Genomic DNA, 26,863 nt, shown 5'->3' with positions numbered 1-26,863 from the left:
AATTCTTTAGAAATGTCTCATCTTTGAGGAACTCTCATCTATGGTTTTTTTGAGTTTCATGGGTACATTTCTATTCTAGGTGTTGACTTGCAACTCCTTCCACAGTTTCTAGGAAGGAATTTTTGCTGTTCTAGTCTTCACCCTTCCAGTCCTCTGGTCTACAGGAAATATTCACACATCCTTTGCCCTGACAAACCTCTAGGAGTGCAGCCTAATCCAAAAGTATCAACTTGGGCTGTGCTACCAACAGTTAGTCATTTCTCATCCTCTAGATTTCCCAGATAAAATCAAACCCCACCTTGTAGGCATTCCCTACCAATATCCCTTGTGTATGTTTGGGGGAAGGGGGGATGGGAGGGATGAGCCTCACAGCTTTCTCCAAAAATTATCTCTCACAAAATCCTTTCCCTTCTCCATACTGTCACCACTTTTTATAGTCCTGCTCTGACTGAAAGGTTCAAGGTAATGGAATAGGTTGCAAAACATTTCCTTTGTAGATTCTACAGTTTGGTACTTCACTGCGGCATGCACCTGTTTTACCTTAGACTCTCAATTTGAAACTTCAATTTTAATATCTCATCACATATGTATATAATACTTTCACTAATCTACAGTCTTGAGCATAACATACAAAATGGAACATGGCTCTGTCCATTCCCTAACTCTCAGCATTATCTCCTACCACTCCTACCAGAAGTCCATCATTTACTTACTAAACTGTTTCATATTTCTCTACTTTTAATATTCCTGCCCTCTCTATCCCAAATACCATATGCTATTCCTACACCGTGTCCTTTGACATGCAACAGTACCCAAGTCAGGAGTCATATGCTCCCTGACTTCTTTTCCTTGTTCTTCCTGTGCATCATTCTAGACTAAGCATCTACCCCATATACCCTATCCACCCATGGCCAACTGTATACACCTTATTATAGGACTGACTGCTTTCTATTGAATTTATCTTTTCATGTTTCTGCTTACTGCAGCAGATGGGAAGCTCCGCAAGTGTACAGTCTTTGTATCCCCACCCCCTACCACCTGCCTGTCCTATTAAGGAACTTAATTTCTTGGCCTGACACAAAAGGGAAGAATCCAAACAAATTCCAGATAATAGAGAAGAAGAATCTCCTTCACTATGGTGTACTTGGATAGAATGACAACTTCTCAGAAATTATTGGATTCCAGGCCATTAATTAATCAATACAGCCTAGCTGTATTGATTAATTGAAACTAGATTATAGTTTCCCTTACCAGTGTTTACTGATATGGACCAGTTAAGGAGCCCTTAGTTTTGTGAACTAAAATCCAATTGAAGTTTCTAATTATGTCATGATAGCATTTTAAATTCGTTAGAATGCTTTATCTTAATAGAAAAAAATTATTTCCATACATTTATACCTTCTATCTTCATATTCTTCCAGCAAGGAATATATTTGGGAATAGCTATCCTAACCTAATAGTTTACATAAAATGAACTAATGCTTGTCATATCACTTTGAAAAACTGTGTTTGCAATGATAGTCCCATTTGTATGGTACTGTAGTTTATGAGATATTTGTAAAATCATAGATGATTGCGTTTGATTTTCACAATAACTGTGGGAGGTATAGGAACAGAAATCATTATCCACATTTTACAAATGAGATAACTAAGGTTTAGAAGGAATAAATTATTTGTTCCACGTCACATGGCTAATGAGTGATTTGAGCTGACATGAATACGTAGGGCTTTTGAGTCCAAGTTGATTGCCTTTTCCATTATCCTCTTTGTTGCATGTGTTGATAGGAAGCCTAACCTCCTGAGAAAATGATTGAGAAAGAAGGAAAGATCAAACAGAAAAGTCATGCACACACATATATATACACACAAACATATTCAAACAACAACTTTTTTTTTTTTTTTCCGGTACGCGGGCCTCTCACTGTTGTGGCCTCTCCCGTTGCGGAGTACAGGCTCCAGACGCGCAGGCTCAGCGGCCATGGCTCATGGGCCCAGCCACTCCGCGGCATGTGGGATCTTCCCGGACTAGGGCACGAACCCGTGTCCCCTGCAACAGCAGGCGGACTCTCAACCACTGCGCCACCAGAAAAGCCCCAAACAACAACTCTTAATAAGAGTAGAATACTATGCAGTAATAATCAGTGAGTCAATTTATGGTCATTATATTTTCACGATTTGGTAAAATATAAAGCAAACTCCCTACTATGCTCCTGTCATCTTCCCTTCCCTCCAAATCCAAGTGGTTTGGAAGAAAAATTAAAATAGAATCAGTAAAAGAAAATATAGCTGGATTTCTTATGCTCTTGGAATGGAAGAACCTTTTCTAAGCATAAACTGGGGGAAATAATTACAAATATGACAGAAAAAGTACTAATTTACTTAATTTACATAATATTTATCAATACATATAAGTTAAGTTAAACAATTAGAAAAATGGTTTAAGAACATGAAATAACAGTTCATAATTCACAGAAAAGAGAACTGAGATTGCCAATATACATGTTTAAATGTCCTCAACCTCATAACTAAAGAAATTCATACTAAAGCAATAGTATAGAAATGAAATACCCTTTTTTACCAGTTATACTGGCAAAGATGTTTGAAGTGTAGCCATATCTCATTTTGGTGATAGTGTATAGAGACATGCACTATTGGTAGGACTTTAAATTGATGCCATCTATTATGGAGGATAAATTAGCAATATCAGAACTTTAAATGTATGTGCCCTTTGATCTAGCAGTTTCACACCTGGAAATTTAAAGCATGAATACTTAAACATGTGCTTCAAGGTATATGTACTAAGATACTTTTTGAACCTCGGTGGTGATCACCAAAAAAAAAGAGAAAAGAAAAGAGACTTAGACGGTCATCAAGGATTGGTTAAACTTCTATAGACCCATATAAGGGAATACAGAGTGATCATTAAAAAGCGGCAATTTATATCTATATGTTCCAGTGTAGACAAAATTCCAAAATATACTCTTAAGGAAAAAAAGTATGGTAGAATCTCATTTGTATGTGTATACATACATACACACACACACATACACACACATACATGTATATGTATAATATTTGGTTGTCTGTGTACAAAAAATTTCTGGAGAGGTCACAAAAATCATTAATAGTATTTTCCGTAGGAGATTGAGGGAGGTACCCTTATTTTTCACCTTCTGTCCTTCTGAGCTCTTGGCATTTATTACCGAAAGCATTTATTACTTTATTATTTAAGGGGAAAAAATAATTAGAGAATACCTCCTTCAACCCCATTTCAACCTCATGCCTCCCTGTAGCTGTTTCCCAGTTGTCACCCCTTCACCATCAGACTTTATGAGTTAGTCTCCACTTTCTCATATCCCATTCATTTTCTCAACTGTCTGGAGTCTCATTTTTGTCCTCGTCATTTCACTGAAACTGCTACAATTATCTCCAATTACCTCTCAGTTCATATACCCAGTGGCTACTGTTAATATTTTAACACACTCTATCTTCTACAGTAATGGACAACCATCCTTTTTAAGAGTTCTCTTCCCTGGGCTTTTATGATACTTGAGTCTCCTGGTTTTCCTTCTGTCTTTCAGATTCTTCAGTCTCTTCTGTCAGTTTTGTAGATTTAAATGTTAGCATTTCTCAGTCTACATGTTCTATTTCAGTATTCACATTGTCTTAGTCTGTTGAGACTGCAGTAATAAAACATCATAGACTAGATAGCTTACAATCAACAGAAATTTATTTCTCACAGTCCTGGAGGCTAGGAAGTCCAAGATCAAGGTTCTGGCAGATTCAGTGTGTGGTAGGGACCTGCTTCTTGGTTCAAAAGGCTTCCTTTTCTCTGTGTCCTCAGATGGGGGAATGGGTGATGGATCTCTTTGGGGTCTATTTTATAAAGGCACTAATCCCCTTCATGAGGGCTCCACCCCCCTGACCTGATCACCTCCCAAAGGTCACACTTCCTGATACAATCACATTGGAGGTTAGCATTTCAACATACATTTTGGGGTGAGACATTCAGTCTGCGACAAACATCTACTCCCATAGGAACTTCAAACTTGTACTAAACTTGATTTTATTTCCCCCGTTGGTTCAACCAACATTGCCTCTCACTTCCCATCTCTGTAAAGGACATTACCATCTTTCTACCCAGTGGCTCAACCTTGACTCTACCCTCTCCCTGATGCCTCCAGCATTGCAATCATTAAGGCCTATTTACCGCCTAATTACCCCCAAATCCATCCACTTCTGTATTTCTGCTGATCTAGTTTGTGATCTTTACTCAGGTTACTATCATAACCTATGAACCACTCTCTAAGTCTTTCATTATTTCTCTCTCCTCTGTGTACCCCTCTCTTTCTCCATTTTTTAGCCAAAGTATACTCTTGCCAAGGCACATATCTGATCATGTCATTCACCTTCCACCACCCACAACCTTTCTATGTCCATCCACTGGCCTTGTGATCAAATTGGAACACCCACGTTACTACGGGTCCCATCATGGTATCTCTCAAGCCTCATTATTCCCCATGCCTCTTCTCTCAGCCCCAACACACATCTACACTGCACCAGAGCCACACTGCTGAATTCTTTTCAGTTCCTCAAACACCCCAGATTTGTATGTTCTCACTACAGGCCTTCTCACATGCTGGCCATTCCCTCTAGAATGCTCAGTACCTCCACATCCTCATAGAGCTAATTCCACTCCATCCTTTAAGTTCACAACTTCACATTACTTTTAACTCCAAGAAACTTTCTTTGAATCCCCAGCTGAAGATCCAGGGCCCCTACTAAGTGCCCACAGAGCCACTATTGCATCCTTTTTCCTAGATGTTATCCCATTGTATTATAATAGATTTTTAACTCACTAGATTGTAAACTGTGTATGAGTACAAGGACCTTGCCTTTCTTTTTCACCTTTGTTTCCTTGCATCGGTATCTAGTATAGTGCCTGGCACATAATGTACAAAGTAACTATTGAATGGATAGATGGATTCATACATATATTCATTTATTCAACCAAATAATGGCTGAAACTAATGGGAAAGCAAATAGTCATGAATTTAGGGATGATTAAGAAGTAGGTGTCATTGAACTTCATCCGTGTCTAAGTTCTTTTTTTTTTTTTTTTTTTTTTTTGGCCTCGTGGGATCTTAGTTCCCTGACCGGGAATTGAACCCATGCCCTTGGCAGTGAAAGCACAGAGTCTTAACCACTGGACCACCAGGGAATTCCCTCTAACTTGCTTACCCTCTTTTCACCCATACTTAATTTTACGGTAACGATGAGGCTGAAAGCCTAAATTCAGAAAAAAAAACCTAATCTTTCCACTCACTCTTACACTAGTAAGTATGTTAATTGAGTGGTTTATGAGTGTGGTTTGGTTTAGTTTCATGGTTTTTTTTTAATTCAATATAGTTGTGTTTACATTGAATTTGTTTAATAGGTACTAGTAGATTTTATTCCATTTGCAATTTAAGAACAAAAAAAGGTGTGTTACAATATGGTACAGTTTCTGTAAGGAGATTGTTCCCTAGTGCCTGTCATATTGGAGGCTGGTTGAGTTTTCTGCCCTTCAGAACATGTTTTAGTATTTATAATCTTGTCTTCATTCTGTGCTTGTCTTAATTGTCTGTATACATGTATATGTACCAAAAATAGGTTGAATGTCGTTTTTGACCGTGATGATAAATTTCCTTACCATGAGTTTAAGTGAAAACTCAGACTGACAAACATCCTTCTTTACCATTAGCAGCTGGGTTCATTAGACTATCCTGTCAGAACAGAGGCTGAGAACAGAGAGAAGGAAGATCAGCAGTACATGTTACGTTTCCATAATAGCTTTTTTTTTTTTTTTTTTGCGGTACGCGGGCCTCTCACTGTTGTGGCCTCTCCTGTTGCGGAGCACAGGCTCCGGACGCGCTGGCTCAGCGACCATGGCTCACGGGCCCAGCAGCTCCACGGCATGTGGGATCTTCCCGGACCGGGGCAGGAACCCGTGCCACCTACATCGGCAGGCAGACTCTCAACCACTGCGCCACCAGGGAAGCCCCATAATAGCTTTTTGTGTGAGTGGTTGTATGGTATTTTTTTAAGTAAACATAAAAACCAGTGAGTAGTATAAGCAGTAGGGACTGGCTTTAACTGCAGCAGGTAAATCAGTGCAGCTAGGGCTGTCAGGATCCTCGGGGGCACATTTTTTTTAGCACACAAGCAGAACTCTGATGAATGAGCTCTAATTTCTTTTTTTTCTTTTTTTTTTTTTTAATCCAGGTAGGGAAAGCTTTATATGCAGTACTATAGGAAAGGATCTGCTCTTTCAAACAGAAAACATCAGTTGGATAGTTTCACAGATACCAGGTTGAAAAACAATAAAATCTGGGGAGCAAGTAAAGCTGCCTTTTTCCCAAAGTGAAAGCTCAGATGCAACTTTTAAAAAACTGATTAGACCCTTTGTAAGTTTATTCGTAGAGTATTAGGATACTGAATATTATTAATTTGTACCTGGGAAATTTTCAAACAAGGTAAAGTGCCTTAGGAACACATACTGGTGAATACAAACATATATTGCTGTACTCAGTTTATGGCTGAGCTGTCTTTCCAAGAACTCAGCAAAGCAGTCTAGAATCATAACTGCCATGCCAAGCAGAAATTCACCTGCACTGGAGTACAGGATTTTGTGTGGCAATAAGCATTTTTTTCAGTTATATTTTTAATTAAAAGTTTCCCACATTTGGAACTGAATCTGTAAAGATGTGGCAGATTGAGCTAGCACATCCAAGCACCACTGGTGCTTTGGGGGAAGTATGCTTTTTAAAAAAGTGGATGGTTGAGCTGGGAAAAATCCAGCTGTTTTACTTAACATTGCACTAATCAGAGTTCTTTGACTCCTTTTTTTCTTCAGTGAATCCAGTGGTGTGTGTGTTGGCTCCTCACCCCCAACCCCTTCACTTTTGCCTTTTAAGATTGATTTCAGATAGTGATGTGGGTTAAAGCAATATAATATTAATTCACTGTAGTGGGTAATAGAAAGCTATTCCTGCCTTGTAGTTTCTCTCTTAAATAGGTCAGAAGCAGCAGGTAATCTTCATCAGCAAAGCAATTAGATTTTTAACCCTTACCTATCACATTGAGCCCTGAATTATTCCATGGTGTTTGGGATGATGGGGGTTGGGGAGTAGGGGTGCAGGGGTTGGGAAGAGAACCAGTAGTCAAGGGATTCACAACGTCCACTTTTGAGGTTAGGTTCCTTGATGGCCATTGTCAGATTGGACTGGGAAGCGTCGTTTTAAACTCCTATTTTTCTCTCAATAAATCCACATTCCGCTTTCCATTAGAGAAGTAAACTGTAGTGCCATACAGAGCTGCTAAAACTCTAATTAGCAGATCTAAGAAAAATCAACTCATAGGGAGGTACAGGAGGAGGTAAATATGCTTAGAGGGGACTTGGGCTTACTAATGCTATTATATAGAAATATTTGCACAGATAATGCCTCCCCACCGCTGCCACTCCCAGGCTGCTTGATCTTCCTGTTTACTGTAATCCTGCTTCTCTGGGAATTACTTCTGTCTTCTCCAAGACACTTTCTTCCCAATACAGGAAGGGCTTGCTTATTTATTCATTAGCAGTGTTGCACATATTAGCAACTTTGGTGTTCAGTTCATGGGCGTAGGTGTGTATATACACACAAACATACATAAATGCTGAACAATAGGAGACCCTGAACTATACATATTAACAGCTGAAGTTTCTGTAACCAGGAAGAATTTTGAATTCTAATTCCAGGTGGCTTGGTTATGATATCTGTTTATGGCTGTATTTGGAAGTTAAACCTTCCAGATACAGCCATAAACAGATATCAACAAATGTCAAAATGACATTTGTTCAGCACTGGAAATACAGTGAATAAAATTATCCAACTCTCTCTGAAAGAAAAAAAATGTAACTCAGATAAGTTAATGAAAATAGTACCTAGAAACATTAAACTAGGATAAGCACTGCAAAGGAAATAAAACGGATGTGAGAGAAAGATTGTACTTGCAAGGTGGGATGTGGCAAATACCTTTTAGTAGCGGGCTGGGGATCATCTAGGAAACATCTAAAGCTTCGCAGCTTCATTCTCTAGCACAGTTAAGAGATTCTCCTCCACCACCAGAGTTGCCTCAGTTTTTTTCCTACAGCTTTTGACTCCGAAATTGTTCATTGGAAATGGGTGGAGCGTCGCTATTCTTTCCTTTCTGCCTTGAAATGGTCACATTTGCAGAGCATGCTCCTTGAGTCCTTCAAGCTGCAGCTTCTCCCAGCTGCCTTTGGCTCTAATCTCCTTATAGGTGTAGCACCATGGCAACAGGCCCAGCCTAGAACCCAGGAACCTTGTTTTTGTTACCTGAGGGGCTGGATGCAGCCTGAGGAAGAGAAGAAGAATATTACCTGTCCTGCAGCCTATTTGGAAAATGACTTCATGTTCTGTTATATGTGTTTCTGTTCTGCTTCTACTGAAGACTTGAAATTACACCTGGAAAACATTTATCCAGAGATGTTATCAGTAACCAAAGGCAGCAGGGGAAACCATCTTCTATTGGTTCTTGTCTTCTAAACACAGAGTTGTTTTCTGAGATGTAGTTCAGAAAGTGATTTGCTGTACCATGACATGTGGCACTGCTATGATTTTGGGGTACACTGCAAGATGGCTGTACAGTTGCTTCATGTAGGTAGACATTTATTTGGTTTGAGATAAAATTAATTTATGTTTTAGAATATTTTCCTAAAGAATTTAAAACATAAAAGTAAGCCTTCTTTTGTACCTCCTATTTTAAATATGCCTTCATCTTCCCTGTTGAGAGGCTCACTCCCAGAGCAGGATAGCCTTTTCCCCTACAAGCAACCCCTCCTGGGAAAAACGGGCTGGAACTGTTGTTTCATGTGTTTAGAAAAGATTACAGTATCCTGTTGCCTCAACCAGGCTTCCTATGAAGCATATTGGGAAAGTTTGTATGGTAATTACATTAAAATTTGTTTTTGCATTTAGTTATTTATAGTTGATATGCTCTGTTGACAGTATATAACATGTCATTGTCTTATCCAGTAGAACAAAAGGAAATAAATGTGGAGCCATTACATTGTTATATTTTTAGGTACAAAACATTAGGTGGCTTTTGTGCATCCTTTGTATCATCAGTGGTAAATATAATTATTGAATTTTTGACCATAAAATGATTGCTGAACATTAGAACACACATTTTTGTGTGTGGAAAGAAGAATGGACTAAGGTCCTATTGCTTAAGATGTTTTTTACTGTATGGAGTTTGATTAAACAGTGTTAGAATGGAAACAGAAGGGAAAGAGCAGCCTTTCGTGCTAGTCTCCTATATCTCATTACTTTATAATTTAACTGAAAGCTACTCTGGCATTAAGTATTTTGGTTCCTTTTTAAGTTAACATGGTTATTTCAAGGAAATGAATGAAGCTGCTTATTTAATGTGTTTTACAAAAACAAATGTCTTTCCACAAGGCATTTCTTTTTATCCCTATTACTAGGTACTTCTGCTTGAAATATATGTATCTAACTCTGGGTGTTTCAGTCAATAAATACTATAATTATTGAGTAAAACTGCATAGCTACCCAGTTCTGGATTCAAGAATATTGTGTTTTATATTGTTTGGCTTCATTGATTCTTCCAAGGGGAAGGCAGTGAAGTACTAGCTCCTGTAGTGACAAGAGTCATGCTTCCCCACATTCCTTTTTAAACAACTAGGGGACAGAATCAACCAGAATGCCTGAATGGTGCTGACAAAGGTCTGCTCTTCTAGTTTGAACATTTCTTTTGAGGGTGGGAAGTTTCCTCAAGGCATTTTACTCTTTATTCATATTTGTACAGTAAAGCATAGATAGAACCAAAAGCTTGCCAGAAAAGAATTCCATATAGAGATGGAAATCAGACCTTTGGAAAAGCAGGGTCTTGTGCTGAAAAGTTTGGCTTTGATTGTGGGTTTGTGTATGTATGTTTATTCTGCCAAAGCAGAAGGAAACAGAATGAGGGTTCAGTCACTGCTATTTTGTCACTGATAATAGAGGATAAAGCTATAGCATGGAAAAAAAAAAAAGTAAAAGAAACGATATGTCTTTTGATAACACCTTTGCATAAAAAAAATGTGTAAGATAACCTTAGATGATATATATTTCTCCATCTCCAACACAGGAATGTGGATAAAAACAGTGTCTGTGGTGGAGCTTCAAGCTCCCTTGAGACTAGTAAAATTATAGTACATTTTTGTGTTTTGTTGAAAAAAGGAAGTGTGTACACACAGACACAAATATGTATGTGGCTTATCTGTGCCACATGAATATGGTCCTATTATTATTGTTACAGATTAACTGTTAATTTGCTCATTTATTTTCCTCTTAGGCATTTATACATTTGGTGAAGCCTCCATTGCATTTGACCTTTATTTTCTTGTTGACCAAGTAATTACACTACCATAAATATCTCTTTCTACTTTTAGGTCTCGTGGGCTGCCTAAACTAAAAGAGTCACGTTCCCATGAATCCCTGCTGAGCCCATGCAGTGCAGTGGAATGTCTGGATCTTGGTAGAGGGGAGCCCGTATCAGTGAAGCCACTCCATAGCAGCATCCTTGGACAAGACTTCTGCTTTGAGGTAGAAAAGTGTAGGAAAAAGGAAGAGTAGTTAGACAACAAAGAGATTTTTCTATCCAGTATTCTTATGATCGCATTACTGTATTGATGATTTGATCATCTTAACTGGTTTTCAGTTGCTGAAAATTACCTACTTACAGGGGAAAAATTGGAAATATGCTAATCTGATTATGTTGGTGATTAAAGTTATTAATGATGGCTTCTCATTCCTTTTGGGCTAGTCTGCTTTCAAAATAAATGAGTTCTTCTATTCAATGCTCTGTGGTGACCTAAATGGGAAGGAAATCCAAAAAAGAGAGGATATATGTATACATATAGCTGATTCACTTCGCTGTACAGCAGAAACTAACACAACATTGTAAAACAACTATACCCCAATTTAAAATGAATAAATAAATAAATGGGTTCTTAGTGCATTCTCAGCAGAGGTCACAAGATTAATAATAACTTATTGTTAGTATTTTAATTTTTTAGTATTGATAAAGATATCACACAATATGTTATTATTTTTCTCCTGAAAGCCAAACCCCCCAATTTTAATGATCCTTTTGAGGAAACTGACTAAAACCATAATTTTTCTAACTAAAACATGGGCAGTTCAAGATCTGGGACCATGTCTTATCTATCTTTGTAATCCCCAGCACTTAGCCCAGTCCCTGGCACATTGCAGGTGCCTAATTTCTTCAGTGAACAAATTGCCCTTCACCAGAAAATTATCATCATCACCTTTTATAAGGTAATTTCCCCCTCCCAAAGTAAATGGCCAATTGGCCATTTGCAAATTTAATTTCAAAACCATCCATATACTTGTTAGGGTTATGATTTAATTAATGAGCACAAACTTACAAAGTTATTAGTGATGAGTCCTATGTTAGATATTGTAGAAGTTGAAAGATGTTTTATACCTTTTCTTATGGACCTGCACTATCCAACAGAAATACAGTGCAAGCCACATGTGTAATTTTAAATTTTATTAAACCCAAATCTTACCACTTCTAACATGGAACTAAAAATTATCAATGAAACTTTCTACATTCTTTTTTTAAAAACTGAATCTTCAAAACCTGATGTATATTTTACACTTACAGTACATCTCAGTTTGGACTAGTATTTCACATGCTCACTAGCCACGTGTGGTTAATAGCTACCATATTAGACAGAATGTAACATCTGATCTGATTCACTAGGTTATAATCTGAGATTGAGTTAATATGTGAACCACTTTAGCAATTTGGACAGGTCATTTATTGGTGTTCTTTTGTATAAAAGTCACTTGAACTTTGCCATATTTGTATAACTCAGTTCAACGGATTGTATGCCCAGCCAGGTGTTAGGTTCTAGGCATAGAGACAACATGCTTCATTTTTAAAGGACATTGATAATAATCATCAGGCTAACCTAATTAGATGATTGGCAATCAGACTGGTTGCCTAGTAGAAGAGAAATGGGTTCCAAAGTAATTCAATACTGGTAACTCTTTTCAGTTTCACGTAGTAGCCTTCTGTAACATAATGAAGGCAGTCCCAAGAAAGAAGCTGTTTTAGAGACCTTCTTCCCTTTTTAGTTATTTTTATTAACTCAGAATTGAGCATATTTATTTGCAGGTAATTTTTAAAGGTTTAAGTTTAATTAAAGGTTTTTAGTTTTGTTCTTTCTGAACTGTAGGCCAGTTTTAGGTTCCTAAGCTGAATTCTTAATGGCCTTTGTCTTCATACCTGCATTCTAGTAGATGCTAACTAGATAACAAAACAAAAAGTGAATGTGGATGTACATATAGATATCATAAAACCAGCAAATATCATTTTGGTTACCATGTAGTATAATATGGGTTCATAGCATATCTCTAACTCTTTCATGATACAACTAGGAAGATAGAGACCCCAAGCCCTGCATTTCCTTTTCCTTATCTCTAATCTTTATGTTGAAGGTTACCTACTTAAGTGGAAGTAAATGCTTCAGCTGTAACTCCGCTTCAGAGAGAGATAAGTGGATGGAAAACCTTCGCAGGACAGTTCAACCAAATAAGGTAATAGTGGCTTTGAATGTCCAAAAAATGTATAACTCTATAAGCAGTAAGTTGATTGAAGGTAAATAGAGTAATAATACCTTAAATTTTATAGAACTTTTAAACACATATACGTTTTGTCCTTTTATGCTCAAAATAATCTTCTTACAGATAGTATCATGATTTTACCAGTGTGGATAAGAGCAGCGGTCCCCAACCTTTTTGGCACCAGGGACCAGTCTCATGGAAGACAATTTTTCCACGGATGGCGGGGGGCGGGGGGTGGTTTGGGATGATTCAAGTGCATTACATTTATTGTGTACTGTATTTCTATTATTATTACATTGTAATATATAGTGAAATAATTATACAACTCACCATAATGCTGATAGGAGGCAGAGCTCAGGCTGTTGTGTGAGCGATGGGGAGCGGCTGTAAATACAGAGGAAGCTTCGCTCGCTCGCCCACTGGCTCACCTCCTGCTTTGTGGCCCAGTTCCTAACAAGCCACGGACCAGTACCAGTCTGTGGCCTGGGGTTTGGGGACCCCTAGATAAGAGGACTCAGAGAAGTTAAGTCACTTGCCCAAGTGAGAAGCTAGTACAAGACAGAAATGGGACTAGAACACAAGTTTCTTAATTACTTACTTATCTCTGTTTTATTTGCAGAAAGCTAATTCAGTTGCCACAAGACTGGCTATATGAGAACTTACAGGATGATATTTTTTTAACCCAAGTAAAATAAAATGTATGTGGGTCTCTAAGAGCTTGCTATTATCTTGAACAATGAGGTAGCAATCCCCTTCATTATTTTTTGACTGCCCTTAATGAAGTACATAGCATCACCTACTTTAAGAGGAAAATGTTGTCTTTCTGGGATTTCAACTCTCAAACACAACTTTGTTACTTCTTTATAGGACAATTGCAGACGAGCTGAAAACGTTCTCCGTTTATGGATTATTGAAGCCAAGGACCTTGCCCCTAAAAAGAAATATTTCTGTGAACTGTGCCTTGATGATACCCTCTTTGCTCGTACAACCAGCAAGACCAAAGCAGACAATATTTTCTGGGGTGAACATTTTGAGTTCTACAGCCTTCCACCTCTTCATAGCATCACAGTTCACATTTATAAAGATGTGGAAAAAAAGAAAAAAAAAGACAAGAATAATTATGTAGGGCTAGTCAATATCCCCACTGCCAGTGTGACTGGTCGCCAATTTGTAGAAAAGTGGTACCCAGTGAGTACACCTACACCCAACAAAGGAAAGACAGGAGGACCTTCTATTCGGATTAAATCACGTTTCCAAACTATCACCATTCTGCCTATGGAGCAATACAAAGAGTTTGCAGAATTTGTCACCAGCAACTACACCATGTTGTGTTCTGTTCTTGAACCAGTAATTAGTGTGAGAAATAAAGAAGAGTTGGCCTGTGCCTTAGTGCACATTCTTCAAAGTACTGGCAGAGCCAAGGTAAGTGGAAAAGGAGGGTTGCGTTACCCAAAATCTCTTCCCTACCTTTTATGAAGAAATAAACACATGTTTACTGTGGAGATTCAAATTAGAGATGTATGCTTTGCTATTGGTCAAAAAAAAAAAAAAAAGAATTAGGAAGGAAACCTATTAGTGGTTCTTAGATCCACTTATTAGTGGAGATTATAAAAGTAAAGAAGTAAAATGGAGACTAACAAGTATTTATTTAAAGTTTATTTGCATGAAATAGAGATACCACAGCTAGCTCTTTATTGTCTGACAAAATAAATGGTAGGATTGGTGGATAATCCCACAATATGTTCAAGATTATTTATCTTTAGTTCTGGAGTGTGTTGTATGATGGTTTTATTCCTCACTATATTTTAAATTAAGATTGACTCATGACTGTACCCAGCTAGTCACAGAAGGAGGTATTCCAGAAACATGCTGGTCATTAACAAGAGTCTTCATGAGATTAACATCTAAATTTGGAATTAAAATACCAAGGGATGTTATTTAATTGTTAGCTGTCTCATGATAACCTTATCTCAATTCATGCTGGATAGAAGTAAAAGTTCAGGAAGATAAAAGAAAGAAATATACTAATTGTATAAAGAACACTAAACAAATGATAGAATCTTTTTTTTTAATTTTTATTGGAGTATAGTTGATTTACAGTGTGTTAGTTTCAGATGTAACAATTGATAGAGTCTTTGATCAGCCTGAACTGTGGTAATTATCACCTCTGTGAGGCATATTCACTTAACTAGGCTAAATCTCCATTATATTATATGCAAATTGGTCATGGTAAAATTGTATTTTAGATCTAGAGGAGTTCACAGCTAGAATAATTTATGTAGAACTGAACAATAAAATAAAGCGTTTTTAAAATTTCTTGATACAAATCAGAATATATCAAATATTCAATATTTAGTCCCTTATTTAACTGCCTTCCTACTGATTATCATTTTGGTGGTTGAATTTACTAATAATAATTTTGAGCTTTCTGGTGTTAAAAAAGGTGTCATTGAAATTTTGAGTCTCACCTTTGAAATTGTATGGATATGTTCTTTCTGTTCTTCATTTGCTCAAGGTTCAAGGATATATGTAGGATTTTTTAACAGCTTTATTGAGGTACAATTTACATATCATAAACTATACCCATTTAAAGTGAAAAATTCAGTGAGTTTTGACAGATTATGCACCCATGGAAACAACAGCAATCAAGATACAGAATGTTACCATCACCCCCAAGTTTCTTCCTGACCCTTAGCACAAGAGTTTTAGTAGTGACTCCTAAGTCTATGACTCTTTTACAGTGTTGATCTACCCTGGAATAAATCCCATTCGTGTTTAAAATGCTTAATTTTAAAATAAAAGTAAATCAACATATTCCCTCTGTTTTTGATTTTGGAGACTTTGAAATATCCAGTGAATATATAACATTCAAAATACAAGATGTTATCACATTTCAAATTGAACAGCAGTAAACAATGAACTTTAAATCAAGTTCCTTAAACTGTTGAGAAATGAAGCAGTTATTTCTTAAGGGCTTTATTTCTCCTTATGCCTTCTTTCACTATGGATGGTTGGATGGATGGATGGATGGATGGATGGATGGATGGGGATGCATACATACATACATACAAACAAATATAATCAGCCTAGAAAATGAGTTCAGATGTTTAGTTCAAGAAATTTCATGTTGATACTATAGACCAATTTGTAACAATTATATATTGAATGCCTAATATGTGTCAGAAGCAGTTAAATGCTGGAAATATAGAGGTGAATAAAAATAGACACTGTCTTTGGTCTCATGGGACTCACAGTCTTCTGGGGAAAACAGATGTTGATCAAATAATTACAGAAATGTGATTACTGCGAAAAGTGCAGATTTTAAAAAAGTTATATGGTGCTGTGAGAATGTGTATTAAGGGTACCTGACTAGTGGAGTTCAGGGGCAGTGTTGGTAAGAGAAGGCTTCACTGAGGAAAGATGTGCAAACTAAAATCCAAAGGATCTGAGGAATTAACTCCATAGCAGTGAGGGCTGAGCAAGGGTGGGAGTGAAGCAGAACTGAGAACAGCATTTGCAGAAAGCTCTGTGGTGAATAGAAAACATTGTTATTAGAAAGGGCTTGATGTATTCAAGGACCTACCGAAAAAAAAAGACACTTGAGACTGGAGCAATACAGAGAGAATGGTATGAGATGAGGCTGGGAAGATAGACAGAAAGCAGAAAATATAGAGACATGCAGGCCACATTCAGAACTACAGTCTATATCAAAAGTGCGATGAAAAACCTTTGAAGGAATTTTTAACTTAGGATTGGTGACACCTAAAATTTTATCCTGACTGACTTTTTTCTTTCAAATGAATCTGGTAGCTTTAGTTTTAAAGCAGCATTCCCAGGATGTTTGATATTTCATCAGCCTCTCCTAATGTATATTATTTATTCAGTTGCTTTCTGCCTAACTGAACATTATTCTACCAGGATTTTCTGACTGACTTGGTGATGTCTGAGGTGGATCGTTGTGGAGAGCATGATGTCTTGATCTTCAGAGAGAACACCATTGCCACCAAATCCATTGAGGAATACCTCAAGTTGGTGGGACAACAGTATCTTCATGATGCATTGGGTATGGAGAAGAAAAACATCTGTTTTCTTTCCCTTTTGATTTTTAGACCCTCATGAAACAACCAAATGGAACTCAAATTCTGCATGTTATCTGGTTCTAGCTGATTAAAGTGTGAAAGTTGGAGTTTCAGCTGTAAGAAGTCTCTGCAATACTCAGCAGGGGAGGAACAGCAGATTGATTTCTTACACTATGTACCGAAAGAGAAAGTTCATCAGCATAGGCAGCTACCCCCATGCCCTCAAGTCCCTGAGATTCTGAGATACACAGTAATGTTAGTAATGAGATGTCATTTCTAGTTGACCTGTTTCCCCCAAAGTGTTGGGTATTTATATCATGATATAAATACATTACCTAAGTCTTGAAAGTGTTAGCATTTGTTATTATGCATCAAAAATGGAGAAACTCCTTCCAATTCCCACAACTCCCAATTTCTGCCTTCCAGACCTACAGAATTTTTCACAACTAATCTTTGTCCAATCAGTAGTTCTTAATGACTAGGCCACCCACTTGCAGCTCCATATTTGGTCGTGAAATTCAGGTGTTAACCACTGGAGTAAGGCACTGTGCTCGGCACTTTGATATACATTCTGATAAAGCAGACATGAGTTCCTTGAAGAACAGTGTCATTTTTTTTATCCCCATATCCCTAGTACTTCACATAGAATGTAGAGCAGCACCATCCTAAAGAAACATAATGTGAGTCACATGTGAGTAATTTAAATTTTCTAGCAGTCACAGTGTAAAAACGGTAAGAGAAACAGGTAAATTTAATTTTGATAACATTTTATTTAACCCAGTATATCCAAATATTATTTAATATGTTATCAATATAAGAATTATTAATGAAGTATTTTACTTTTTTCATTCTAACTCTTGAAATTGTGTGCATTTTATATTTATTACACGTTCAGTTTGCACTAGCCAAATTTCAAGTGCTCAGCAGTCACATGAGACTATTAAGAATAGACAATAAGGTATGAATGAATGGATAAATGTTTGCCCTTAGGGAGCTTACAATATAGATAGATAAGAAAGATAAGGATATCCCTATAACCAAAAAGAGAAAGAGAATCCTGTGCCTTTTCAAATAATTAAAGAAATTGATTATACCTGATGGAATTATAAAATTTCCCTTGTGACATTTATGATGTGTGTGTGTAGCTCGAAGTTTAGCAAGGTTTATAAAAGCAGAGCTTGGACAAGGGAAATGGCAGGGATTAACATAGGGGAAAGAACCTCATGAACAAAAAGGTATCGAGGTACCAGAGAACCAGGCATGTTTGGAATATAGCCAATTAGCTGGAAAATAAAGTGAAAAAGACAAGTCAACAACAACAAAAATGATTAGACAAATAACTAGAACCAATTAGTTGAGGGCCTTGACTGCCTGGCTGAGGAGTGTAGATTTTACAGTAATCATTGGAAGTTTTGAGTAGGGTGTTTTTAATAGAATCAGTTTAACAGAGTGATTTAAATGGGTTGGTGAAGAAAGCAGCTGAACGTAGAGACCAGTTAAGAAGCCATTATAATAAGGAAGGCAAGAAATAACAAGACTCTGATGAGGTAATCGCCAAGAGTAAGAGAAAAGTTGGATCTAAGAAATATTAAAGAAGTTGAGCTAATAGGACTTGGCAACTTTTCAGTTTATGAGAATGGGGCAGGGCGTGGTGGAGGAGGAGATCAAATATTACAGTGAATTTGGGGCCTTCCTGAGTGACAAGAAGGATGATGAGATTCTTAACAGAAAGAGAACATAAAAGTAGTAGGCTTGAAAGAATGAGAAATGATATTTTCACTTCACATGTATTCAACTTGAAGTTCAAGTAGGAAATCCCAGGGGTTCTAGGTAGGAAATCCCAAGACATCTGTCTACCTGACTGGTGAAAATTTAGGACTAAGTTACCCATGTGGAGGGAATCAATGAAACTACAAGATTACAGGAGCAGGAAGAGAATAGGGCCAAAGACAGATCTAACAATGCACCTGGTTTATGGTATAGAAAGGAGCAGAGGAATCAGAGAAGTGGTCAAAGAGAGGAAGCATGCATGCACACGTGCAAAAAAAAGAAGGAAAATACTGTGTTTTAGACACCAAGAGGAAAAAAGTATCAATAGAGTCAGAGATTGAGGAAAGTAAAGATTAAAAAGAAAACATGGCTATTGCATTTTGATGACTCGTGATGGCTGGGACTGCTCTCAGGAGCACAGGAGCCAGGTTGCACAGGCTAAAAAGTGAATGACTGTTCAAGAAACAGGACCGTTGTGTTTACCTATGCTGGACTCACTGTAGTAGCAGTTAATTCCTACTTTGGAGAAGTACATTTTTTCTTCTCCTGCTTCCTATCTTCATACTTATTTCTTTTCTCTAAGTCATGTGCTTTAGTTTAAGATCTAATAGGAATTTAAAAGAAGACTAGTGAAAATGGATTTTCATTGACATTAGGAAAGGTACAGAATCAGAGTTTCACATAAAAAGCTTATACAGTCATATCATAAATTACATATCGTGGTTTGCTTTAATGATTTGCACTGCCTTATAAAAAGCAATGATGATGCATCTCAAACAGTATTCTCTATTCTGGGGAGATAAAGGTGTAGATATTTGTTGACCATCTACTTCTTAAAAATCAGATATTCATATTCTACCATCAGTGTGCTAAATAGGCTTCCCAAATGAAATAATTCCTGAAGTGGAAAAGGAGAGACAAGTCCTTTGTTAATCATTACAGTTAATTATTAACTGTCCTAGAACAGTTAATAGTTAAATAGCTGATTGGCTCAATGAGACCTGAAAATTGATTCAGTGAGCAGGGGAAGAAATTCAAGTAACCCCACAAAGATCTCTATTATATTTGTAACCCAAAAGCAAGGACCAGGGTGGTGAAAATGGCTACTGCTTCCAAGAGCACAAACAAAATTAATTGGTAAGCTTCTTCAGGAAAGAGATTCTACTGTCTTCTCCCCATCTAACTCCCCATATTTCTAGTTAGCCTTTTTTTTATATATATAAATTTATTTTATTTATTTATTTTTGGCTGCACTGGGTCTTCATTGTGGTACGCGGGCTTCTCATTGCGGTGGCTTCTCTTGTTGCAGAGCACAGGCTCTAGGCACGCGGGCTTCAGTAGTTGTGGCATGAGGGCTCAGTAGTTGTGGCTTGGAGACTCTAGAGCGCAGGCTCAGTAGTTGTGGCACACGGGCTTAGTTGCTCCGCGGCATGTGGGATCTTCCCGGGCCAGGGCTCAAACCCATGTCCCCTGCATTGGCAGGTGGATTCTTAACCACTTCACCACCAGGGAAGTCCCTATCAGAAGTTTTAAATTAAAAGGCTTCACAGTGAAGTCTCAGTGAACCAAAAATCAAATTAATAAGTACAGCTGAGCACTCTGAATAATTTAAGTTTTGTTGTATTTCGTACACTTTGGGCAAAAAAAAAAATAAATGTTATTTGCAGACTACCTGAAGAATTCTCAGAGAAAATTGAGTTAAAAGTTGCCAGTCATATTAAACAATATCTACCTGCCTTTTAGCCAGTCTTCATTTATCTTGATTAAAAGCGTTACTATTTACAGACTCTGCCTCAGTTAGACTTAAATTAAGTCTTTCATCTGTTAACCCCTTTTACCTTTCTCATTGAAATCAGTTTGCATGTTGATGCATCTGATCAACAGGAAACACCATCTTCTGTGACATATAGAAAGATCTCTAAAAAGGAATGATTTCCACCATTGGTGGCAGAGGCAAATTTCCTTTTAGCAATATGTCCGTACCTAATGGCTTATTTCTATACATGAAATTTGGATGCTAGATAATAATGAGTTAATGACACATACCATAGAACATTCTAGGCACAAACTCAAATTTAAACAACATATTGAACACCCATCCTCTTTGTCCTTGATTCTTTTTTTTTAAAGGCAGGAGAGCAGACATGAAGGGATCATTAAATCTGTCTCAGTAATTTGTGATCGGCTAAACAGCTTCTAGGTGCAAATCTATAAAAGTTCACCTTTCAATGTGGTACTTTCCACACTATCAGACATAGGTTACAGTTTCTTTTTTTTTTTTAATTTATTTATTTTTGGCTGCGTTGGGTCTTCATTGCTGTGCTTGCGGCGAGTAGGGGGTGGGGGGCTACTCTTCGTTGCGGCACGCGGGCTTTTCATTGTGGTGGCTTCTCTTGTTGCGAAGCATGGGCTCTAGGCTCACGGGCTCAGTAGTTGTGGCTTGCAGGCTCTAGAGCGTAGGCTCAATAGCTGTGGCACACGGGCTTAGTTGCTCCGCGGCATGTGGGATTTTCCCAGACCAGGGCTCAAACCTGTGTCTCCTGCATTGGCAGGTGGATTCTTAGCCACTGCGCCACCAGGAAAGTCCCAGGTTACAGTTTCAAAAATGAAAAGAATTTTCTCAAGTTTGGAGGATTTTAAATATATCATAATCAGGTAAAAATAAAAAACTTTAGACAATTAATTTACTTCTGGACCCTTGAGTTGTTTATTTGGTTCTTGAAGAATAAAAGAAAAATACTCTCAAAATTCACAAGTTATTTATTAATATTAGTTATTATCTCCTGGAATAGGTATAACTCACCTAGGTATAAGCTGAACATTAATGATATAAATTTAGAGGTGGATTGATTTTTACATGAAGTATTTGACATTGATGACTTATTTTTAAATTCAGGTACTCTTTAAATGAGGTAAATTCTGTGGGAGCACATAACATAGGTGATGTTGAGAACATGTTCAATAGAAATCCTGTGAGAGTTGGTAAACATTTTTAAAAGCCTTTTACCAATTTTGATTATTTCACTCTATGAAAAGTTATTTTAAATTTACAAAGTTTGTACATAACAATACTTATTATATGGAGCCCCTACTAAGTACCAGGCACCATATCAGACACTTTTCTTTTCATGCACTATTTTCAGATCCTCACCATAGCTCTAGAGGGTTAGAGTGATTAATGCTATTTTCCAAATAAAGCACCCAAAACTCAGACTAGTTAAGTGACTTCTCATGGCCCCACAGTTGGTTAAGTGGTGGGTCCAGGATTTGACCCTAGATCTTTCTGGCTCCAAAGCCTTTACTTTTTCTCTGCACCACTTTCTTTTCTGTGCATCACTTAGATTCCTCTTCTCCAAGCATTGTTCTTCCAAATAATCAGTTCCCATCCTGTATCACAGCTATTTTTTAAATCTTTCATTTATCCTAGTACTAACCATTTTGATAGAAAATGCTCTTTGATATTGCTGCTGCCACTTAATTTTTTATAGGAATTACTGTTCACTTTCATGAAATCTATTAATAACTAGCCTGAACTTCAGTTAATATAAGCAGATTTAAAAGGAGCTGTGAAAGTTCTACTCCTCTGTCATAAAGACCTATAAAAAATAAGAACATACTACCATCTCTAACAAATATTTATTGAGCCCCTGCAGTGCTTTGGAAGGTATTTAATAGGCTTGGGATTTGAACATGAATAGAACCCAGTCCCTGACCTTCAATGGTATTCATCCTAAAGATGAGACAGGCGTGTGAACAAATAAGCACAAAACAGTGTGAAACATAGAACAGAACAAATACATGGTATAGTGCATGGTGGAGGATAAACAGGTGATAAACAGGTAAGGTAAGGATTTGCTCTTTCAGGAAATACTGGGCATATCTCTATAGAGGCTAAGATATATGAACAGGGCGTCTAAGCTAAATTTATTTGGAAAAACATCCAAATTATATAAAGAGATGCTCTGCTATGTGCTATGTTGAATGACTGTCCCCATTAGGAGAGGTAAGCCTAGAGACCGTTACTTGAATCTGTGTTTGCACCAGTATTAGCAGTTAAAAGCATAGGTAGGCTAATCATTCAGACTTGGGTTATTTATTCTTCTAAAATAGTAACAACATTATTCATAAGGTAAAGAGGCTTTATAATAAGAATAAGTAATGACTTCCTGCTATTTAAATATATTTGTGGTTTCAGATAAAAGATTTAAAGTTGTAGCATTTTTTAAAGTAGTTTCATTATTCTTTTTGTAAATACCATGATGATGATGTTAATGAGTGCTGTTTTTCCACTTCCAGAGAAGGAAAATAAACATGACGTATAGGAGGTGGTATCTCTTGGGTTCCAGAGCAATAACCCTTCGTGAACAGTGTTTTGTGCCCTCCATGTCAGGCATCAGAACGAATTCCCCATTACACATTTTAGTACAGAAATCCTACATTCTTTTATTCTCTTCAGGAAGACACTGTTTATAGTTATACTGTCCGTCATCTTCTCTCTCGAAATAGGGGAGTTCATCAAAGCTTTGTATGAGTCAGATGAAAACTGTGAAGTGGATCCCAGCAAATGTTCATCTAGTGAACTGATAGACCATCAGAGCAACCTGAAAATGTGCTGTGAGCTGGCTTTCTGCAAGATCATCAACTCTTACTGGTGAGCTGCTGTCGGTGCTTCACTCCCTGCTATTGGAACTTCAGTTTTTCAATATGAGTTATCACAGTGTTAACTGTTATTTCCCAACCAAAGGAAGGACTTATGGGAAAAATTGAAAGTTTCCCTAATACAGTTTTGTCTAAAATCTAAACCTGTCTTGTAAGCAGAATTTGCTCTGAACTATCCACATAAATATAATATTTCCCCAGAATATTAGCACCACATCATCTAATACCAAAAGTATTTTGAGGACTTTTAAACATATTTACTAGTGTCAAACAAATGTGTTAATGATTTTTGATCATTATTCTAACCCCAGCAATTGGTGAGATTTTGGAAGCTTTTTGATGAGCAGTCTTTAGAGAGATTATGATGAGCTGTAGTAAACCAAATGGTTTAGTCAGGAGCCTCATGCCATTTTCCCACTTTGCAAAACTAAGTTTACACTAATTCCTGAGTTTTGTAGCTTTGGGTTTCTGGTCTCCATCTGGACGTCTATGAATTTTCCACCACTTCTCAGGCATGAATCAGACAGAAGCTCTCTCTGTTAGGCCCTCCTCATAGCCTGGCTCTGTTGGGCCAGAGTGGGATCACCTGTGCTTCCTTGGGTTATAGTACTTTTATATTTGGTCCTTCTTCCTTCCCCAGTGTTTTCCCTCGTGAGTTGAAAGAAGTGTTTGCATCCTGGAAGCAGCAGTGCCTGAACCGCAGCAAGCAAGACATCAGCGAGCGGCTCATCAGTGCCTCGTTGTTTCTCCGTTTTCTGTGCCCGGCCATCATGTCTCCCAGTCTCTTCAACCTCATGCAGGAATATCCTGATGACCGCACATCTCGGACTCTAACTCTCATTGCCAAGGTCATCCAGAACCTGGCCAACTTTGCCAAGTAGGTGTCACTACCATAACCACTTTTTAACAACATTATTTAAAAAGTACATGAGGCCTAACTTTTGGATGAGCGTGGGGTGCCTCATAACTCATGTTACATGATTTTCATTGTGGTATTATTAAAAATAGCAAAAAAATTGTAATCAATTTGAATATTCACTTTACAGAGGAATGGTTAAGTAGTCTGTGCATTCAGTGGAATATTTGCAGCCACTGCAAGTTGTGTTTACAAAGAACCAATAATATGCAAAATGATACAGATATAATTATATTAAATGAAAAGTTTTATTAAAAACTCCAACCAAGGGCTTCCCTGGTGGCGCAGTGGTTGAGAGTCCGCCTGCCGATGCGGGGGACGCGGGTTCTTGCCCCGGTCTGGGAAGATCCCACATGCCACGGAGCGGCTGGGCCCGTGAGCCATGGCCGCTGAGCCTGCGCGTCCGGAGCCTGTGCTCTGCAACAGGAGAGGCCACAACAGTGAGAGGCCCGCATATAGCAAAAAAAAAAAAAAAAAAAAAAAAAAAAAAAAAAACTCCAGCCAAAAAAAAAAAAGATAGGATACCAAATGGTGCATATACTTTTATCCCAACAATATGAAAACACAAAAACCTAAGTATAGGAACATTGGGAAGAGCAATCAGTCAAAATTCTATGGTTACATTATCTAAGACAAGTGGCCTGGCCCCTTCAAAAAGTCAATATCATGAAAAATGGAAAAGATGGAGGAAGGACTGTTCTAGATTAAAAGAGACAATGCATTGCTTGAATCTTAATTGGATCTGAACTGGAACAAACATTTATAAAAATCATTTTGGGGACAATTGGTAAAATTTAAATATGAACTATATATGAGATAATTTATAAGTAATGTCTTTTAAAAGTTTTAGTGTGACGATGGCATTGGTTTATGTAAGCGTTTTTCCTTATTCTGGAGAAATAGGTGCTAATGTACTTAGAGGCTATGTCTGCAACTTAGTTTAAAATGGTTCAATCAAAAAAAGAGAAGAGAGTGAAAACAAACTTGGCAAAATGGGAACGGTTGGTTAATATAGGTGAATGGCATATGGGTGTACGTTGTATATTCTTTCAACTTTTCTGTAGCTTTCAACTTTTTCAAAAGAAGTTAGGAGAAAGCAATTGGAGAAGAAATGCACTGAGCTGTAAATAGCAGATGTTTGGGTGGTGGAATGGGTACACCTACCCTTTTTTCCTTCCACTTTTCATTGTTTTCAATTTTTTCTTAAGTTTGTATAATTTTTATAATTTATAGAAAACAATTTTAAGAAATCACTGAGAAGCAATTCACACTGGCAAAATCAATCCCAGATTTACTCAGTATTGAAGCTTAAGTACAAGTTTCTAGTAGCAATGTACTGAAGGAAAAGATTAGAACTTCAATGAGATACATTGTTTTCTAGCATGTGGCTTTTTAGAAGTGCACTATTTTAACTTTGTGTGCTCTATATATATGCTAACACAGAAATATACGTGTTTACCCATATTTGAGCTAATTCTTGTAAAAATTGTTTCTAGTTTATTTTGGAACATGTTTTATGGACTTAAACTAGTCCTGGAAGATAGCTAGAACGTAGATAGGCAAAGAAGAGAGGAAGTTCTCTAGTAGAAATAAATAGCATGAGCAAAGGCTTGGAGAAGAAAAAGAGTATAATGTATTTGGGGGACTTTGAAGAAGCTAGCAATATTGAAGGTTTATACTGATAATGAATGTTTACAATGGCTTTAAATACCAGGAAAAAAGGATTTTGTCTTTACCCTATAGAGAATAGAAAGCTATTCAAAGTTTTTGACTATTAATGTAATATTAGGAAAGTATGTTTTAGTATTTATCACTTATAGATAATAAACAAATTAGTCACCTCCCCAAAATTAAAAAAAAAAAATGTATAGCTCTGTGTAAAGTCAATTCAAAATGATCACATCTCTTTTCCTGAATATGTTCTTTCTCATTTTCTCTCCCTCTGCTTCAGATTTGGTAACAAAGAGGAATACATGGCATTCATGAATGATTTTTTAGAACACGAATGGGGTGGAATGAAGCGCTTTCTTTTGGAGATCTCTAATCCGGACACCATCTCAAACACCCCAGGCTTTGATGGTTACATTGATCTGGGCCGAGAGCTTTCAGTTTTGCATTCCTTACTGTGGGAAGTAGTTTCCCAACTTGATAAGGTAAAGTAGGCGGGAAGGGTAACAGGAGATGGGAGGTAGAGAACCCTAATGTACCTGGATTCTGGAGAATATCTACAGAGTAATCACATTCATGCTTTCTGCTTGTTGAAAGTAACCATTTGCCCTAGAAGTCTGGGAGGAAATAGTTATGATTTCTGAGTAAAATATATGCCCTACAAACCAGGAAATTCTAATAAGCCACAAAATTATTAACATATATTTTTAAGTAGTTACCTGAATTAATGGAGTATATATTTCTATAAACAAATATGTTTGTGTATTTGCCTAGAAACTAATATCAAATATTGTTGTATGAAGCCTTATTCATGTATAGTAGAGTGAGAAGAAACCTCATGTAGTAATTTCTAATGAAAGTGTGGACTTAGAAAAATACTGAGACTATCACGTTTAAGTAACTTACCATGAGATTTATTTTTATCATGCAAGTCAGAGGGTTTAATATAACTATTAGTACCTATAGAGTTATGTGGGATCTGAAAATCCTGATGTTTTCTTTTCATCTGCAGATGTGAATTAAGAATAGAGAAAACAATTATCATTTTTTAATCATTTATTTTCTGACTA

The 26,863-nt window shown here is 37.2% G+C and overlaps 1 protein-coding gene across 8 annotated transcripts in view; it reads left to right on the top strand.

Annotated features, from left to right (window-relative positions):
* The window catches only part of RASAL2 (RAS protein activator like 2), a 387,077-nt gene that overhangs the window by 335,202 nt on the left and 25,012 nt on the right, over positions 1-26,863 (top strand). For all 8 annotated transcript variants that reach the window (XM_029231144.1, XM_029231143.1, XM_029231145.1 and 5 more), the window contains 7 exons: positions 10,496-10,649; positions 12,576-12,674; positions 13,569-14,123; positions 16,620-16,764; positions 23,057-23,201; positions 23,850-24,086; positions 26,077-26,278. In XM_029231144.1, the coding sequence (XP_029086977.1) occupies positions 10,496-10,649; positions 12,576-12,674; positions 13,569-14,123; positions 16,620-16,764; positions 23,057-23,201; positions 23,850-24,086; positions 26,077-26,278 (1,537 nt within the window). The remainder of the gene's footprint in view (positions 1-10,495; positions 10,650-12,575; positions 12,675-13,568; positions 14,124-16,619; positions 16,765-23,056; positions 23,202-23,849; positions 24,087-26,076; positions 26,279-26,863) is intronic.

This window comes from Monodon monoceros, unplaced genomic scaffold, assembly GCF_005190385.1.
Source record: "Monodon monoceros isolate NGI ecotype Baffin Bay Population unplaced genomic scaffold, NGI_Narwhal_1 Super_Scaffold_18, whole genome shotgun sequence".
Classification (NCBI taxonomy): Eukaryota; Metazoa; Chordata; class Mammalia; order Artiodactyla; family Monodontidae; genus Monodon; species Monodon monoceros.
Note: the sequence above shows the minus strand (reverse complement) of the source record. Positions and strands in the feature narration are given on the sequence as shown.